This window comes from Pseudorasbora parva, chromosome 20 (genome assembly GCF_024679245.1).
Source record: "Pseudorasbora parva isolate DD20220531a chromosome 20, ASM2467924v1, whole genome shotgun sequence".
Taxonomy (NCBI): domain Eukaryota; kingdom Metazoa; phylum Chordata; class Actinopteri; order Cypriniformes; family Gobionidae; genus Pseudorasbora; species Pseudorasbora parva.
The window spans coordinates 20,601,631-20,620,340 of NC_090191.1; the positions used below are offsets into that span (position 1 = coordinate 20,601,631).

The 18,710-nt window shown below is 41.8% G+C and overlaps 1 protein-coding gene across 3 annotated transcripts in view; it reads right to left on the reverse strand.

Moving 5' to 3' along the window:
- The window catches only part of iqsec3a (IQ motif and Sec7 domain ArfGEF 3a), a 177,139-nt gene that overhangs the window by 52,542 nt on the left and 105,887 nt on the right, over positions 1-18,710 (reverse strand). For all 3 annotated transcript variants that reach the window (XM_067428474.1, XM_067428473.1, XM_067428475.1), the window contains exon 5: positions 12,805-12,966. In XM_067428474.1, the coding sequence (XP_067284575.1) occupies positions 12,805-12,966 (162 nt within the window). The remainder of the gene's footprint in view (positions 1-12,804; positions 12,967-18,710) is intronic.

The window sequence follows — 18,710 nt, forward strand, 5'->3', positions numbered from 1 at the left end:
TACTTCCAGGGAAAAGAGAGAAGAAAAAAAAAGCAACATGCAGCTTCAGAACGGTCAAAATGTACTCGGATACCGCATTGCAGAAGCATGATTGCAGAGTATGCATCAGAGTTTTAGATACAGACATATTGCTATTGCTACAGATGAATTTTTTTTTCTTTTTTTCTGGATGACTATTCAGCTTAAATAGCAGTTGTACAAGTCTATTCTGGCCTTCCTGTATATATATATATATATATATATATATATATATATATATATATATATATATATATATATATATATATATATATATATATATATATATATATATATACTTTTTTTTTTTTCAAAACCACCACACAAATTATTGTATCTTCTACCACAAAGTAGCCTTTGCCATCTATAGGTTAAAGTTTAAATAGAGAGGGAACAAATACAGTTTTCTCAGGACTACAACCTGTTATTGAGGTAGTCCATGATTTGGTAGACCTATTGGCTTGTTAAGTCTCGAATGTGAAGCAGAACTTCTCCAGGTAAGAGTAAGAACTTTCAAGCTTGAAAGTAGATGCCATCTATATCTGTGCATACTTTATAGATCAGTGGCTGATAGATCAATGATCGATTTTTGGGGGGCCCAGTGGTTTTTCCAACAATGGTCCTAAAGCCCACCTACACTGTGTATGGCGAAATAGCCCCCTATACCAAACACTCTCAGAAAAAAAGGTACAGTGCTGTCACTGGGGCGGTACCCTAAGGTACAAACGTAAAAAGGTACATCTTTGTACCTTACTCCCCCCTAAATGGTACATATTAGTACCTTAAAAGTACATCAGTACTTTAAGAGTGTGAATTAGTACCTTAAAGGTACATAGTAGTACCTTTTCGGCTTTGTACCTTAGGGTACCGCCCCAGTGACAGCACTGTACCTTTTTTTCTGACAGTGAAGGTGCACTATTTGATGAAACTACCAGCTATAGTGGCATCCAAAACCATAGTTGACAATATTGAAATCATGAGTTTACAACCAATGTACATTCAGATAGAGAATATCCAAGCACTGTGAGGGTTACGGCAAATGCATTCCCATTTCTAGGCAGAAGATGGAATACGCAGCCCTGACTTACTCTGCACTCCGTGTCTGAAATGATCTCACTCATTAGTCTCACTCATGAGGAGACTAATGCAGAGAATAGTGAACGACTGATCCAACTCTTCAGCCAGTTCGTAGAGACTTCAATACCTGAAATGGATATAACTGATAAGAGATATATCCAAAATGTGTACAGTTGGGGATTCTCCAAGATTAAGGTTGGGAAACACTGGTCTATATAGATCCAGAAAACATTTATGGTCCTTACAGGTGCTGCACTGACATTTCTTTGGGACAACAACTGCAACAGATGAAGAGGTGGTGAACTCCCCCAAAGAGATGTTTAGCACAATTTACGAGTTCCCTGTGCCCAGTTACAAAAACTCTGGAGCCATGCCTGCAGCATGCACTTATTACAGAGATGATGCAATTGGAGCAAGCTTGGGTTAAATGCCTTGTTCAGGTGTACTAAGGGAATACTGAAAGTCATGGCTAGTTCCTTAAAGACTTGCTCCTGAGTTTTACCCCCTGTGCCACACCATCTAAAGTGGAAGTGGACCTGAGTAACAATACATTTCTTTCCAAAACACACTTCTTTCCAGAACACTAAATCTTTTGGTGATAGGGGGACGTTTCACCTCAGTAGACTTGTCCGAGTTTCCCTGTACCCCATTACCCCATTAATGTGGTACTACCACTGCACATTACAGCTTGTTACTAAGAATGCATTAAATGGGACATGGAGAGCTTACTAATTGTATGCAGCATATACACTCACCTAAATGATTATTATGAACACCTGTTCAATTTTTCATTAATGCAATTATCTAATTAACCACAATCACATGACAGTTGCTTCAATGCATTTAGGGATGTGGTCCTGGTCAAGACAATCTCATGAACTCCAAACTGAATGTCAGAAAGGGAAAGGTGATTTAAGCAATTTTGAGCGTGGCATAGTTGTTGGTGCCAGACGGCACCATTATTTCACATATCTGATTATTTCACAATCTGCTCAGTTACTGGGATTTTTACGCACAACCATTTCTAGGGTTTACAAAGAATGGTGTGAAAAGGGAAAAACATTCAGTATGCAGCAGTCCTGTGGGTGAAAAAGACTTGTTGATGCTGGAGGTCCGATGAGAATGGGCTGACTGATTCAAGCTGATTGAAGAGCAACTTTGACTGAAATAACCACTCGTTACAACCGAAGTATGCAGTTGCCTGATCTGATGAGTCTCGATTTCTGTTGAGACATTCAGATGGTAGAGTCAGAATTTGGCACACACAGAATGAGAACATGGATCCATCATGCCTTGTTACCACTGTGTAGGCTACTGGTGGTGGTGTTATGTGGTGGGGGGTGTTTTCTTGGCACACTTTAGGTCCCTTAGTGCCAATTGGGCATTGGTTAAATCCACGGCCTTCCCGAGCATTGTTTCTGACCATGTCCATCCCTTTATGACCACCATGTACCCATCCTCTGATGGCTAATTCCAGCAGGATAATGCACCATGTCACAAAGCTCGAATCATTTCATATTGGTTTATGAAACATGACAATGAGTTCACTGTACTAAAATGGCCCCCACAGTCACCAGATCTCAACCCAATAGAGCATCTTTGGGATGTTGTGGAACGGGAGCTTGGTGCCCTGGATGTGCATTCCACAAATCTCCATCAACTGCAAGATGCAATCATATCAATATGGGCCAACATTTCTAAAGAATGCTTTCAGCACCTTGTTGAATCAATGCCACGTAGAATTAAGGCAGTTCTGAAGGCGAAAAGGGGTCAAAAACAGTATTAGTATGGTGTTCCTAATAATCCTTTAGGTGAGTGTATATCTAATTATTAAGTGTTTTTAAAATTACAAATTACATCTTAAGGCCGGCAACTGCAAAACTCCTTGTGTATCATGTCCGCTTCAAGTGTCAATGATGATGTCAATTTGTCATGTGATGCACTTGATCTCCCAGTCAACGCTGTCAATCATCTATATTGCACAGTTTGACATGGTGACATCTTTGACAAAAGACTGTTGATGTGGCACAGTCTGCCTTGGGTTCTACCCAAGACCTCACTGGGGTCATTTTATATAACCTGACAAGCAACAATCATAAATTGTCTTGCTGCTCTTTGCTAGGGCTTCTTTTTGGACAGGTTATATGAAATCTGTCAACTGCGTCAGGTGTATTATCTTTCTAGAGAGTAAACAAGATTACTTGAAATCTACTTGAAAAACCCATCTATTCTATTAACCATACCAACAATTATGTTTAAATGGGTGTATCTTTCCATTTGTACTGTACTTGATTACAGTTTGCCTCCCCGCATACTATAGATATACAAAGACGGTACACTCCTATTACTTATGAATAGGAGAAACTGCAACACGCATCTAAATAAAAGACTTTGCTTATAATCAGATTAGTTTCTCACTCTTTTCCTTCTCTCAATTCCCAATAAGCTGTTTGGTCTCTAGATCTTTTTCTCTAGAAGTATTTCCCCAAACTCCAATATCTAAACAAAGCCAGAAAGGAAGAGTTTGAAATTAAAATTGTTATTTGCTTTCATGACACTTTCATTTCGAAGTTACAGTAGCAGAATGTTCCAGCATACACTTTGTCACTTAAATTCCAGTCTTCAGCTCATCCACAAAATGTTTTTTTTTTTTTTTGTATGGCTTCGGAAGACTTGGCTAATGAAACATTAGTTGTATAGATCAGTGGTTCCCTTTCGGGGAACTCGAGCTGCGTCGAAACGCTGTGAGAACGCCTCTGCGTTAATGCGTCGTGAAGCACCTGTAGAACCATTCCATCGGAAAAAAGATCGATCGTCGCCGACGTGATGACGTCGCCGACGTGATGACGTCATCAACCGGAGACTATAAAAGGTCCGCGATCACAAACAGGAACTAGCTTCTGAGCCTTCAGCAAGCGATCTGTGTGAACCTGTCTGTCTATTTGGTGTTTTTGTCTGTCTATATCCAGAGATTTTCCACCCTTTTGTTAAATATTGCAGTATATATTAACAAACAAAGAGAAAATAAAATAGATAGAGTAAAATGGCGAGTGAAAGCAGCTTTAAGAGGTGTGTTCATCCCTGCCCACGCTACATCACGAGGGGGGATTCACACTCTCTTTGTGTAGCCTGCTTGGGAGCGCAGCATGCCCAGGCAGCCCTCGAGGGGGCTGCTTGCGAGCACTGTGAGCGTATGCCACTGAGAACGCTGCGCTCCCGCCGGGCACTCTTCGAGGAGGGTGCCTCGGCTCGTGTTCCCCGCGGCTCTGGTCCCGCTGCTGCCGAGGCAGAGCGGTGGCTTCAGTCGTGGGGTTCACACATGGACTTTACAGAGGGGTTTGAGACGGGCCCAGCCTTATCTCAGCCCTCACCTGTATCGTCCAGTGTCTCGTCTCGGGGTTTGGAAGCCCGCTCTGCGGTCTCTTCCTCCCTGGGCGGGGCACCGGTGCTCCAACTATCCAGCTCTGAGGAGGTGGACGTTGAGAGCATCGCGACTGAAGACTCGCCACTTCAGTCACCCGCTAGTGAGTTGAGGTTCTCACGAGAGCTGTGGCCAGGTTAAATATAAAAATAAGAATGACTGGCTGGCTGAAATATCTGAATCCCATCGAAATCAGAGAGAACGAAATTAGATGAGCGATTCCTGCCCTCTCGTGCAAAGCATCAACGTCCTGCCATTCTTCCCTGACCTGCACACCGAGGTGTCTAGGTCATGGAGGAAACAAGAGGTATCATATAGAGTGTTCAGCCCACATACATCTGCATATAGTAATATATTTGGGCTGAGACACTATGGTTATGGGGCGATGCCGAAGATCGAAGAGACGCTTGCGAGCTATCTCTCGCCTTCAGCTGCATCGTCCCTGGCATTTCCCCTCCGAAGGAAATCGGTACCCGTTGTCCTGCAGCGCCCTCTGGGGGCCGCGCTGCCAACCCCGCCGCAATGCCGGGGCGCAGACGGTCCCCGCGGGCCACTCGAGGGTGGTCCGCTCCCCCTTCGGGGGGCTCCCGAGCAGTCAAGTCAGTCGTTCCCTGCCGGTCCGCCGCTTCAGGGCACTGTGCTTGTTGCTCAAAATACACCAGAGGCCAGCCTCGAGAGGCTGGTTCCCTTAGTAGATTTTCTAGACGAGTGGAAACGTCTATCAAATATATCTCAGTGGGTCCTGCAGATAATAGAAAAGGGGTACGCCATTCAGTTCAGAAGTCGGCCACCTCCTTTCTGCGGTGTCCTACCTACAGAGGTGGGCCCGGAGCAGGCTCTGGTAATGGCACAGGAAGTAGAGACACTCCTGCAAAAAGGGGCTATAGAGAGGGTTCCCCCTCCCAGCAGGGAGTCTGGCTTTTACAGCCGTTACTTCATCGTGCCGAAGAAGGATGGGGGCTTACGCCCGATATTAGATCTGCGGCTATTGAATCGCTCGGTGGCCAAGCTCAAATTCAAGATGCTTACACTCAGACAGATTGTAGCGCAGGTCAAATCGGAGGATTGGTTTGTCACCATAGACCTCAAAGATGCGTATTTTCATGTCTCCATCCTTCCACATCACAGGAAGTTCCTGAGGTTTGCCTTCGGGGGAGAGGCATACCAATATCGTGTACTTCCCTTCGGTCTAGCACTGTCACCCCGCACGTTCACCAAGTGTGTGGATGCAGCTCTGGCGCCGCTGCGTCTACAGGGCATCCGCATACTGAACTATATCGACGACTGGCTGATTCTAGCGAATACAGAGCAGATGGCGGTTCAGCATCGAGATGCTGTTCTCGCCCATATGTCGAAGCTGGGGTTGAGGCTGAACGCCAAGAAGAGTGTGCTTTCTCCGGCTCAGAGAACCACTTTTCTAGGTGTGAACTGGGACTCGGTAATTATGCGGGCGCAATTATCGCCAACACGCATAGCATCGATCCTGGCAGCCGCCAAAGAACAGAAGCTAGGCCGAGCCGTCACTGTGAAACGGTTCCAGAAACTGTTAGGTCTCATGGCAGCAGCGTCCAACGTGATACCTTTTGGCCTACTGTACATGAGGCCACTGCAGTGGTGGCTCAAAACAAAAGGGTTCTCCCCGAGGGGAAATCCGCTCCGCACGATCAAAGTCACGCGGCGATGCCTACGTGCTCTGGTCATGTGGAAAAACCCGGGGTTTTTATCTCAGGGTCCCGTGTTGGGGGCTCATGTTCGTCGCGTAACGCTAACGACAGATGCCTCTCTCACGGGCTGGGGGGGCGACCATGAGTGGTCGCTCATCCCAGGGTCTATGGCAGGAACATCAGCGGCACTGGCACGTAAATCGGCTAGAGATGCTCGCAGTGTTTCTTGCATTGAAACAGTTCCTGCCCGACCTCAAGGGGCCACCATGTGCAGACAACACATCGGTGGTCGTCTATATAAATCACCAGGGGGGTCTGAGGTCCCGTCCGTTGGACAATTGGCACATCGGATCCTCCTGTGGGCCCAAGGGAAATTGCTGTCAGTCAGAGCAGTATATATCCCGGGGGTCCTGAATCAGGAAGCAGACAGCCTGTCGAGGCAGGGGCCGTGGCCCGGGGAATGGAGACTCCACCCAGAAGTGGTGGAGCTCCTATGGAAGGTATATGGGAGCTATTTGCTTCGGCGGAGAGTTCTCACTGCCCGCAGTGGTTTCTCTGACCCATCCAGCCCCGCTGGGGTTGGATGCCATGGTACAGGGGTGGCCGAGGCTACCTCTGTACGCCTTCCCCCCGATTGTCTTGCTTCCAGGAGTTCTGGACAGGGTACGCCGGGACGGGGCCCAGGTACTCCTAGTGGCTCCGTACTGGCCGACCCGAGTATGGTTTTCGGACCTGATATCTTTCCTGGAAGGCTCTCCGATGGAGATTCCGACCAGGAGGGATCTTCTCTCTCAGGCGGGCGGGAGATTCCTGCACCCACGCCCAGAGATGTGGAAACTGTGGGCCTGGCCTCTGAGGGGGCTAGGCTCATAGAGGAAGGTCTCTCGGCCGAGGTCGTAGAGACCATCCTTCACTCCAGAGCTCCGTCCACGAGGAAACTGTACGCTCTGAAAGGGAAACTTTTCTCAGCATGGTGCAGAGAACGCCAGTGGGACCCAGTTAACTGCCCGGTTGGTACAGTGCTGGAGTTTCTGCAGGCAAGGTTCTCGGCAGGGTTGACCCCCTCCACAATAGAGGCGTACGTGGCGGCCTTGGGTGCCGTCCACGTCCCTTTGGGTGGAGTGTCTTGGGAAGACACCCTCTGATTACACGTTTCCTCCGTGGCACTTTAAGGTTGAGGCCTGTTATGCACTCGAGGGTCCCAGCATGGGACTTAGCCTGTGTTTTCGGGGCTTGTCAAAAAGAAAGAAAACCTTTTGGCTATTTCATCTCTCAAAAGAATAAGAGATATTCAGTCCCTGTCTGTAGGGCCCTCATGTCTAGAGTTTGCGCCGGGGATTTCTCATCCCAGGCCGGGTTATGTCCCCAAGGTTCCTACGAGCCCACGGGGCCCCATTACTCTTCAAGCATTCTGTCCTCCTCCTTTCACGACGTCAGACCAGGAAGATTAATCTGCTGTGCCCTGTTAGAGCACTAGATACTATGTCCACAGAGCTGCCCTGTGGAGGAAAACTGATCAGCTGTTTGTCTGTTTCGGGCCCCCTAAGAAGGGGCCCCAGTATCTAAGCAGAGGATGAGCAAGTGAGTGGTCGAGGCCATCTCACTTGCTTATGAGGCGGCCGGGCAGCAGTTTCCACTGGCTGTCCGGACGCATTCAACCAGGGGTATGGCTGCTTCTTAAGCACTTTTGTCGGGGGCTTCCCTCCACGATATTTGTAAACGCGGCCGGATGGTCGTCTCCTTTAACTTTCGTCAGGTTCTATGAACTAGACCTGGCATCTACAGTTGGGGCACAGGTACTCTCGTAACCGTGTGCGCTTCGGCTTCACACATACGAGACACTTGGTCCTATGGCGATGTGGGTATAAGCGTTCTCACAGCGTTTCGACGCAGCTCGAGTTCCCCGAAAGGGAACGTCTCAGGTTACGTATGTAACCCTAGTTCCATGAGGGAACGAGACGCTGCGTCGCTCTGCCATACTCCCGGCGTGTCTGTGATCACTTACTTCAGGCTTTATCAGAAGCTAGTTCCTGTTTGTGATCGCGGACCTTTTATAGTCTCCGGTTGATGACGTCATCACGTCGGCGACGTCATCACGTCGGCGACGATCGATCTTTTTTCCGATGGAATGGTTCTACAGGCGCTTCACGACGCATTAACGCAGAGGCGTTCTCACAGCGTTTCGACGCAGCGTCTCGTTCCCTCAGGGAACTAGGGTTACATACGTAACCTGAGACGTTTTCATTCCTGGTCCTGGGTACTCACTGCTCTGAACATTTTGTATGTCTCCCTTATTTAACACACTTGATTCAGATCATCAGCTCATTATGAGAGAGCTTCGTCAACTTAAACTAAGGCCCGTCCACACAAAGACGCGTTTAGCTGTATACGTATACATTTTGTACCGTGTCAGCGTTTCGTCCACACGGATCCGGCGTTTTGTAAGCATCAATCTGATATTTTCTGAAACTGGGTCGCAGGATAAATCTGAAAACGACATTTGTACGTTTTCGTGTATACAGCCAATCTGTATATTTTGCGAAATGGTGATGTCATCACACTATGTCTGACATGGTGAAAGAGTTAAGAGATACAACTACAGGCACTGGGCATGTGCACATCAATATTTCGTGTATTACCATATTTATGTTTTTTACCATATTTTTACCATATTTTTTATTAGCATATTTGCATTATTGTAATGGTAGGTTTAGGGTTGGGGTAGGTCTAGGCGCTAATAAAACACACCTGTTAAGTAGCAAATGTATTTACTGTTATTTTATCATGAGATTTTGCCTCACCTCCTACCACTGCTGTACCCCTTCTAGCCACAATTCTTTTTCTCAGTTTTTTCTTGAAACGAGGAGAGAGAAAAAGATCGGATTGGGAAAGCATCAAGGCATATCTGAATTAAATATTAGCTACATCCGATCGATTTCGAAAGGCAACATATATGTATCCTTCGCTGCCTTTGATATCCCACAATCCTGTGCTTTCTTTTCTGTGACAGTTGAGCTGGAAAAAAAGATGGCGTCCGAAAGTTGTGTTTGCTGGTCAGTTTGTGTGTAAATGTACGTTTTTTTTTTTTTTTTTACCAACATTTTCCACTTCTGATGTAATTTCTCATGATAAATTACTAATGTAGTAATTAAATATTTGTTTAGTTCTCACCAAAGCTCTCTATTTTGCTGTAGATCATTTAACTGTTACACTGCTTAAGAAGCTGTTCGAAATCAGTTTTGTGAGGTGCCTTCATGCACCTCTGCACCAAAAACACTGCTGGGACTCCCTGCACTCTTTAGTGGTCACGTGATTGAGCGAGTAAACTCAGTTGTTCTGAACTCATGCTGCTCTGTCTTTTGAGCACAGCTAATAAATAGACTGTGAGGCACGGTTGAAGCAAGTAGAGAAAGAAGTACAGCCGCTTTTGGCACCTTTAAGTTTTCTTAGTCACAACCGAAATGGCAGTGCTTATTAGTTATCATGTTGCTGTCACCCACGGCTTCCTCTTACACCTGGCCTAAAATTGAGTGCTGTCACCTTGTGTTGACATTGTGAAACTGCATGACTTGTAAATTGTGCGTTGCCCTGTAATATATTTAAATTGACAATCAGCGGGTTGTTTGAAATTCCTTCCCGGGTCGTAATTGGCTCGCAGGCCAGACTTTGGACACTCCTGGTGTACATAGAGGTTTTTGCTTGGTACTTATGTTAAAACAACAAAGGCATGTAATTACATCTATAATTAATTTATGTAAATAAACTGTAATTACACTGTTGACCCTTTAACCACTCTTTAACCTATCCTTAAACCTGACCATACCACCACTTTTTTGTGCACAGCACTTGTCTTTTTCAGGCACATGAGTATCAAAGGGAATTTCATGCCTTGCTTTGCATGAGTTTGTCAAGGAGCTACCCTCAATATGGTTTCTTTCTCTCTGGAGAGAGGTTCATGCAAGCATGGAGTGCTCGCTTTGTTTTAATGTGGGGATATTGTGAATAATTGCTCTGCCTGTCCAAATAAAAACTCAGTCTCTGAAGAACAAGGCTTGTCTTCTGGAAAACAGTAGGGGTTAAAGGACAGGTCTGTCAGGAGATCCCAATAAGGAATCCAGGTTTATGGTTTATTTCATGCTTTTCTGACAGCATTGGGTGTTTTTCTTTCTTTCCCATTATGTGTTCTTAAGCAATTTTAATAGCAATGACATTTGTTTTAATAAGCAACGGCAGCCTTTCTAAACCACAAACAAGCAGCACAACAGCTTATGCAGAACTTTAAATAAGCTTGCACTGGACTGAGGCCCAAACCGTCAAATGCACTTGAGGGAAATTAAAATATGAATGTCCATTTATTATATCAGCATGAAATATTCATCATATTCATCATGTTTTTGGCTACAGCAGAAGTCTTTAATTTGTTGTGTGGCATGTCATATCTCATATTTAAAGCGGTACTGTATATACCAGGTCTTTAATTAGAAAGAGCTGAACTGTTTTTTTTTTATTTTGTCTTTTTTATGCCTAACTTAACATTAATGTTTGTTTGAAGATGGCTTATTAAATAAATTAATGTTGTCCAGCCAAGAGCAGTGTATGTTTTAATAGTTTTCTTGGTAGTATTGTTGTTAATACTCCATAATTTTGCACGTATGTATAAAGCTCTCTGGTGAGTGGTAAAAACCATGTGCGTATCTTTTGTTTTACCCCAATATTATAAAGCAGGATACATGTCATTTTAGTCTTTATTAACTCCAGAAAAGTGTTTGTCGTGCATGAAAGTTATAATTAGCCCACACTTTTGTCAAATTTTGCTCATTGCCCATATCCAGAGATGATAAATGCATTTTTTTTTGGATGCAACAAAAATAAAGAGTTTATATAAAACACACATAAAAGCAGCCTGAAACTGCTGTCACAGCAAAAGATGGGTTAAAGAAATGTATAACGGCAATTAGACAAGGAGCAAACACTGTCATGGTAAAATGCTAGGACCTGGCTTTTTCTCTGCTGCTTTCTCACACTCATGTATTTGTTTTACTATGTATATGTCCAGGAGTGCTTCTGTGTAAATAGGGATTAAGATGGAATGTATTAGGCTACATTTACTGAAATTAATTAAACATATGGGTGAAGATCTATAGATTTGCAGCCGGAGAACACTATTCAGCTATGCAATTAGGTATATATATATATATATATATATATATATATATATATATATATATATATATATATATATATATATATATATATATATATATATATATATATATATATATATATATATATATATATATATATATATAAACGAATATATCGCAAATCTTTTTTCCCCTCTGATTATCACTGCACAAATAACTTAAAAAACTATTTTCTTCTACTGACATTTTAATACTAAGCCTACACCTTGACCTTTGCAAAAAATTCAAGCTTTTGTGGAGACATTGGACAGATTTTTTTTTTATAAGCACTAGGGATTGATGGATTACCAGAGCATTGCAAAGCTTTCTAGGGAGTATTTGAAAAAGACCTTTCCATGGCTCTACGGGAAAATAATAAAGGTGCCAAATGTTCCAAAAATCTATCAAGGCAAAGTTCTTTCTTTACTTCCAAAGATGGAAGACCTCTCTCTCTCTCTCTCTCTCTCTCTCTCTCTCTCTCTCTCTCTCTCTCTCTCTCTCTCTCTCTCTCTCTCTCTCTCTCTCTCTCTCTCTCTCTCTCTCTCTCTCTCTCTCTCTCTCTCTCTCTCTCTCTCTCTCTCTCTCTCTCTCTCTCTCGTTTTGTTAAAAAAGACTTTTAATGTCAGAGATTTAGCCCAAGTGCCCAATGAGATTTTTAATGACCACAGAGAGTCAGTCAGGTTTAATGTCTCATCCGATGGACGGTGCTCATTACTGCATAGTGTCCCCATCACTACTGGAGCGTTAGGACCCACACAGACCAGGTGAGCGTCCCCTGCTGGCCTCACTAACACATCTACCACCAGCAGCCTGGTTTTTCCAGTTGGTCTCCTATCCAGGTAGTGACCAGGCTTAACCCTGCTTAGCTTCACTGGGAAACCTTGGGCTACAGGGCGATATGGCTGCTGGTGAAAATGTGCTTATTTATTACGGTTGTCTATAATTTCTGGACTTTAATGCCAACTCTTTAAAGACTTAACTTTAAATCTTCCGCTAGACTTTTTGCTTCAGATACACACAGGGCCAAATATAAGAGTAGATGCATTTATCCATTTAAGGCTAGAAGATTCATCAATTCAGAAACCTCATGTGTAGCACAGTATAAACACACACACACACACACACACACACACACACACACACACACACAAGCACACACAAAAGCACACATGCACACACTGACTCTGCTACGAGGTCTCAAGAGTGCATCATTTTCAAGTGCAAAGCTCTGCAGTTTGACGGCGGGAGCTCAGCAGCCAAGGGAGATCTCATTAAAAAATGCCACGACTCTTCAAATCCACAGGGGGAAAAAAAAAACAAATGCTTCCATTTAAAAGTGTAAATATTGTTTTTTTTTTTTATGATGTTTTTACACACAGATAGAGATTTCCATTGATATGTTTTTGAGCCATGCATTATGGTAGAATTTTCATATACTCACTCTAACACATCTCTGTTGAATGGCTTCTTGCTGTTGCCAAGAAACTCGCCAATCATCTGTCGGCTCAACCCCTTCCTCTGGAGCAGGAAATGCGCCACACCTATAGGCGTATCCGGAATGAAACCACGAGAGATGAGAAACTGGAGGCCCTTGTCTGGATTTCTGTTTTATTCACAGAAAAAGAGGTAGATAGTGGAAGGGAGTTGAGGGGCAAAGAGAGAGCGGGAGAGAGAAAAACAAATATTATGACTGTTAACACTTTAGATAACATAACAATCATATATGACATAAAAATCTAAATTTAGATAAAAAGTCAAACTATGACTGAATGTCATAACAGGCAATATTCCAACATTACTTTTCTAAAAGGGGGCCAACAAATATTACATATAATTATTTTTGGGCTTTCTTAGAAACGTAATGTTGCAATAGTGTACTATTAATCTATTAATATTGAAAGTTAATGCATTGACTTATACAGCAAAACAATAAAATAAATAAATAAATTAAACAAAGGAAACCACTTTACAACCACCCAAAATAGTGCAACAACACCATTTTCATGTCATTGGCACCATATTTGATTTGAGAGGAGAAGATTATTAGTGAACAGCAATTCAAAAAATGTCCTATTCCCCACAAAGCTATTATATGACTTCAGACAATGTGGATTTTTTTTAAATAAGTTGTATGGACTAATTTTATGATGTCCTATTCACCTTAAGAAGCAATGTGGAAGTTTCAAATGTCAATATTTTATTCAGAATACAAAATAGATGACATATCAAATGTTTAAACTGAGAAAAGGTATCATTTTAAGGGAAAAATAAGTTGATACATTTCATGGCATCAACACATCTCATAAAAAGTTGGGATAAGACCATGTTTACCACTGTGTGGCATCCCCTCTTATTTTTATAACAGTCTGCAAACGTCTGGGGAATGAAGGGTCTTCTTTGTCGCATCTTCCTCTTTATGATGCACAAAATGTTTTCAATGGGTGAAAATATCTGGACTGCATGCTGGCCATTTCAGTAGCCGGATCCTTCTTCTACGCAGCCATAATGTTGTAATTGATGCAGTATGTGGTCTGGCATTGTAATGTTTAATGTTGGAAAATGCAAGGTCTTCCCTAAAAGAGACAACGTCTGGATGGTAGCATATGTTGTACTAGAACTTGGATATACTTTTCAGCATTGATGGTACCTTTCCAGATGTGTAAGTTGCCCATGCCACACACACTCATGCAACCCCATACCATCAGAGATGCAGGCTTCTGAACTGAGCGCTGATAACAACTTGGGCTGTCCTTGTCCTCTTTAGTCCGGATGACATGGCGTCCCAGTTTTCCAAAAAGAACTAAAATTTTTGATTTGTCTGACCACAGAACAGTTTTCCAATTTGCCACAGTCCATTTAAATTAACCTTGGCCCAGAGAAAACACCTGCGCTTCTTTAGAATATGGCTTCTTTTTTGACCTATAGAGCTTTAGTCAATGGCGAATATTGCAAATATTGCAATATTGATGGATTGTGTTCACCGACAATGTTTCTGGAAGTATTCCTGAGCCCATGTTATGATTTCCATTACAGCAGCATGTGTGATGCAGTGCCATCTAAGGGCCCGAAGATCGCAGACACCCAGTATGGTTTTCCGGCCTTGACCCTTACTCACAGAAATTGTTCCAGATTCTCTCAACCTTTAAATGATATTATGCAATGTAGGTGATGAACTTTTTTGGAATGTGTAGCTCTCATGAAATCCAAAATGAGCTAATATTTGGCATGATATTTCAAAAGGTCTCACTTTCAACATTTGATGAGTTATCTATATTCTATTGTGAATAAAATATAAGTTTATGAGATTTGTAAATCATTGCATTCCCTTTTTATTCACAATTTGTACAGTGTCCCAACTTTTTTGGAATCGGGTTGTATCTTCACAATAACAAAATGTAGTAAATTATGAAATAATTTGAGTTACAAACCAGTGTATTTATCATTACGGTAACAAAGAACAGTTTACGATATCAAGCAACATAGTGGACAGTTTTTGTACAGCTAAAATAACTGGAAATGGATGGAAGCCTTGACACAGTCAAGTTGCAATGGCCATACGTCAAGACAAAGGTGAATAGGAAGGGTTATTCTTCAAAGAAATCTCTTTATGTGTTACACAGTAAAAAGAAAGTCAAACTAGATAACACTGGTAAGAAAAAAAGGGAAATGTACTATTCCATATTGCATAAAGATGTTTGAAGTGTTTTGTTATTTTTAGATATAAAGATGTAGAAATATGTACATGCCATGATAAAGCAGGTTTGTGAGGCTCTCTTGAAAGGCTACAATCTCATGCAATTTCCTCAGACACCTTCCCATTCCACAGAAGCCAAGTGGGCATTAATAACCTCTATTTTTCCATTCAGTGGCTTATCAATAACCAGAATGTCAACGCTTTTCAGCCTTTAGACAATAAAAGTGACAACACGGGACAGAACGAAGCTTCTCGGCTGTACTTTATAGAGTCGCTTTTTTTCCTTTGGTCAGCAATTTCATCGCTAAGTCTTTACCCTGAAGAAAAAAAAAAAAAAGTTGGCTACATGGATTTATAGAGGGTCCAGCAAACTTTCATTCATCCACATGCTGAGAGAACCATGTTTGCCTGACTGCATTTTACAATCTCACTATTTCACTCTTCTTCCCTATTCATTACAACGATTTACTCCTCATAATAAATGTACGACCCTTGCTGACAAAGTCTAGCTTTACTATGCACAGCCTGTTTGTCAGTTACAATAAAAATCCTGTCACTATGTTTTATTGTAAGAACATTGAAATGATATGCAATTGAATTATATGTGATTCTGGAAGGGTTTTGCAGTTTTCCTTTCACCTGTTTATTGTGACGGAAAAGTGCGAAAAAATAGGCTCTGGTGATTCATTAAACAGGTTGAATGACGCCTTCTAGTGAGAGTCTAGTTATTTAAACCTTTTTTATTATGTAAAAATTGTCATTTTAGCAGAAAACTATTATATAAAATGCAGAAATAAACTGTAAATGTACGTTAAAATTAAACAAGGAAATTAACAAGACACAGGTGAGAAACATGAAGTCAAATAATAATAATAAAAAAACTGACCTGAGAACAGTGCAAAACTAACTCAAAGTCAAACTGAAGCAAAACACAAACACAGACGAAACTTGAAACAATATAATAATGTGCACATGTAACACTTTATTTTATGGTTCAGTTATTAACTATTAACTAGTTGCTTATTAGCATGCATATTTCTAGGATATTGGCTATTTATTAGAACTTATAAAGCACATACTAATGCCTTATTCTTCATGACCTTATTCTACATCCCTTAATCCTGCACAGTACCTTAACTTAAATGCTACAAAAACTACCTATTAATACCTATTAACTATTAATAAGCAGTAAATTAGGAGTTTATTGAGGCAAACGTTGTAGCTGATAGTGAATATGTGTTCCCCATACTAAAGTGTTACCAATCATTTATTGTAAATTTTATTAGCAATTTCATTGACTTGATTAAATTGACCTTTGTTGTATGGTACTATTAATCTTAACTTTCATCCATTGTTCATGAACAGAGGAAATTGTAATGTTCAATGCAGTAGGAATTTCCTTCCTTCCTTCCTTCCTTCCTTCCTTCCTTCCTTCCTTCCTTCCTTCCTTCCTTCCTTCCTTCCTTCCTTCCTTCCTTCCTTCCTTCCTTCCTTCCTTCCTTCCTTCCTTCCTTCCTTCCTTCCTTCCTTATTATTGTGTTATTATTTTTAAAGCTGCTGTCTTTAAAAGGTGCACCATGCAACTTTCCGTCCACTAGAGGTCGCCTATTAAAAACAAAGGCATAGTTTGATGACGCCAAGTTTGAGTGCGGCATCTTAGGACATGTGGTCTTCACCTCACAGCCGGTGGAAAATAGGACACGGACAGAAATCACGTTGATGAATGCGGTTATTAGCGTTACTGTAGTATGAAGCAGAGCAGGACCGAGTGTTGTGGAGCTGAGCATGGCTGCTGGAGCAATTGTTGACGGGACGGAACACAGTCACCGGGGTCCCGCACTATTTCCGCTTTTCCGGTCATTGGTATGAGTTGATGCAGCTCTTTTTATCATATTAGATACATTTGAGTGTGTTTAAAATGATGTTATCACGTTACTCTGTGCGCTGCTCGGCGATACTGTGACATGTTCACACTGGTAAAGCGCTTCTGCCAAATAAAACTGAGGGTAACGCAGATATGACGCCATTGACAGGCGACTCCCTCAAACGCTATGCTGAAACGTCCCGGATCATTGGTTAAAATAGCAATTTTCTCACAATTTACAAATAGTTGGAAACATTTGGGATATTGTAAGTACTCAACTGAACAAAATATATAACACTGGCCTAGTGGTTTTTGGATATTTTACTGCAAAAATACTACATAGTAAAAATACAGTACAAAATTGTGTGTAGGTGTGCATGTGTGTGCTTGTAATATTTGAGAGAATATTTGAAAACTCAACTGCAAATCACAAATCCAAAAACTGTGTGAACCAGTGGAGTTTTGCTGGCATCTAATGGGGAAAAGTTGGCACTGTGCCCAAACAAAATCTTACTGAGAGCTCATATTTTGAGATATCAACCTCAAATTTGGTACACAGCTTGTTTAGATGTATGGCTTTGTTTTTCTAGCAGTTTTAGAGTTCAACATATTTCAACATGTTTATATATATATATATATATATATATATATATATATATATATATATATATATATATATATATATATATATATATATATATAAAATAATTTGCCAAGGGTCTTCTTTAGAATGAGACCAAACTGAAGTCTCTGCTCCCAAGATTTTTTTATGAGAGTTTTCCGACATGGACATTTTTGTCCTCTATAAACCTATGTGTAACTTTTTTAAAATGAATGCACAAAGGTTAAGGGTGAAATTTCTGAACATAGATGATGTGAAGCTAAAACAGTCTTTGCCATAAAGCAATGGCTATTTGCACTTAGTGTGAAAGAAATAAACTAGTGAAAGTGTGAAAAGTGTGTTTTGACTGTGTATTTTCTAAAAGTACACAGGGCCAAAAGTACTTCCATTTGAAGAAACCTACATATCTTCACATCCAGAGAGACTGAACGAGCTTAAACTACGTGTAGATACATAAGCTGCACTGACCTTTCAACTAACATCTGTGCTCTATTCTGGTATTTTAAGAAAAAAGGGGGCAGGTGAACTGCTGGCATAGCCCTGCATAAAACATGACACTTACGAGACAGGAAGAGCAAAGCTTTTTGAGCCGATCATGCCCAGTCTCCTTTCTTTAGACGCACACACAAAATCAAACGTTTAAAATCTATGTTTAAACCCAAACACTCCTCGTTTTCCTTTCTCCTCTCTCCCCCTGTTTTCCACTCTTTTGAGGAAAAGAAACATTCCCATTCCGTTCACGAGGCAGGTGAAAACTCATTTTAGAATGTTACTCACTCCGCTTACCAACGTCCCTTGTTATTCACGCCTCAATGTCCTCTATATGTCCTTTACATGCTCTTTCCAACATATACACGCTCACTGAGCCCCTATAATCCTTTCTTAATTATCTGTTTAGAGAAAGCACATTTCAGTCCCCAAATCTCTCTGTTAATCCAAACTCAGATTTTAGCGTCTCGTCCCAGAGCGCACACACACCTACCTGCTTTAGATTCAGTCTGAGCTGTCACAGGTATTAGGCTAGCCTGCAGAAAATGAACTGCTGGAACTAATGACAACCCCTCTCTCTTTTCACTCACTCTCTTGGAGCAAAACCTCCATTTGATTAAAAATGGGCTTATCCTTATCTGTCGGGGTGTTTGAGGTGATGACGTGCGAGTAAGCGAG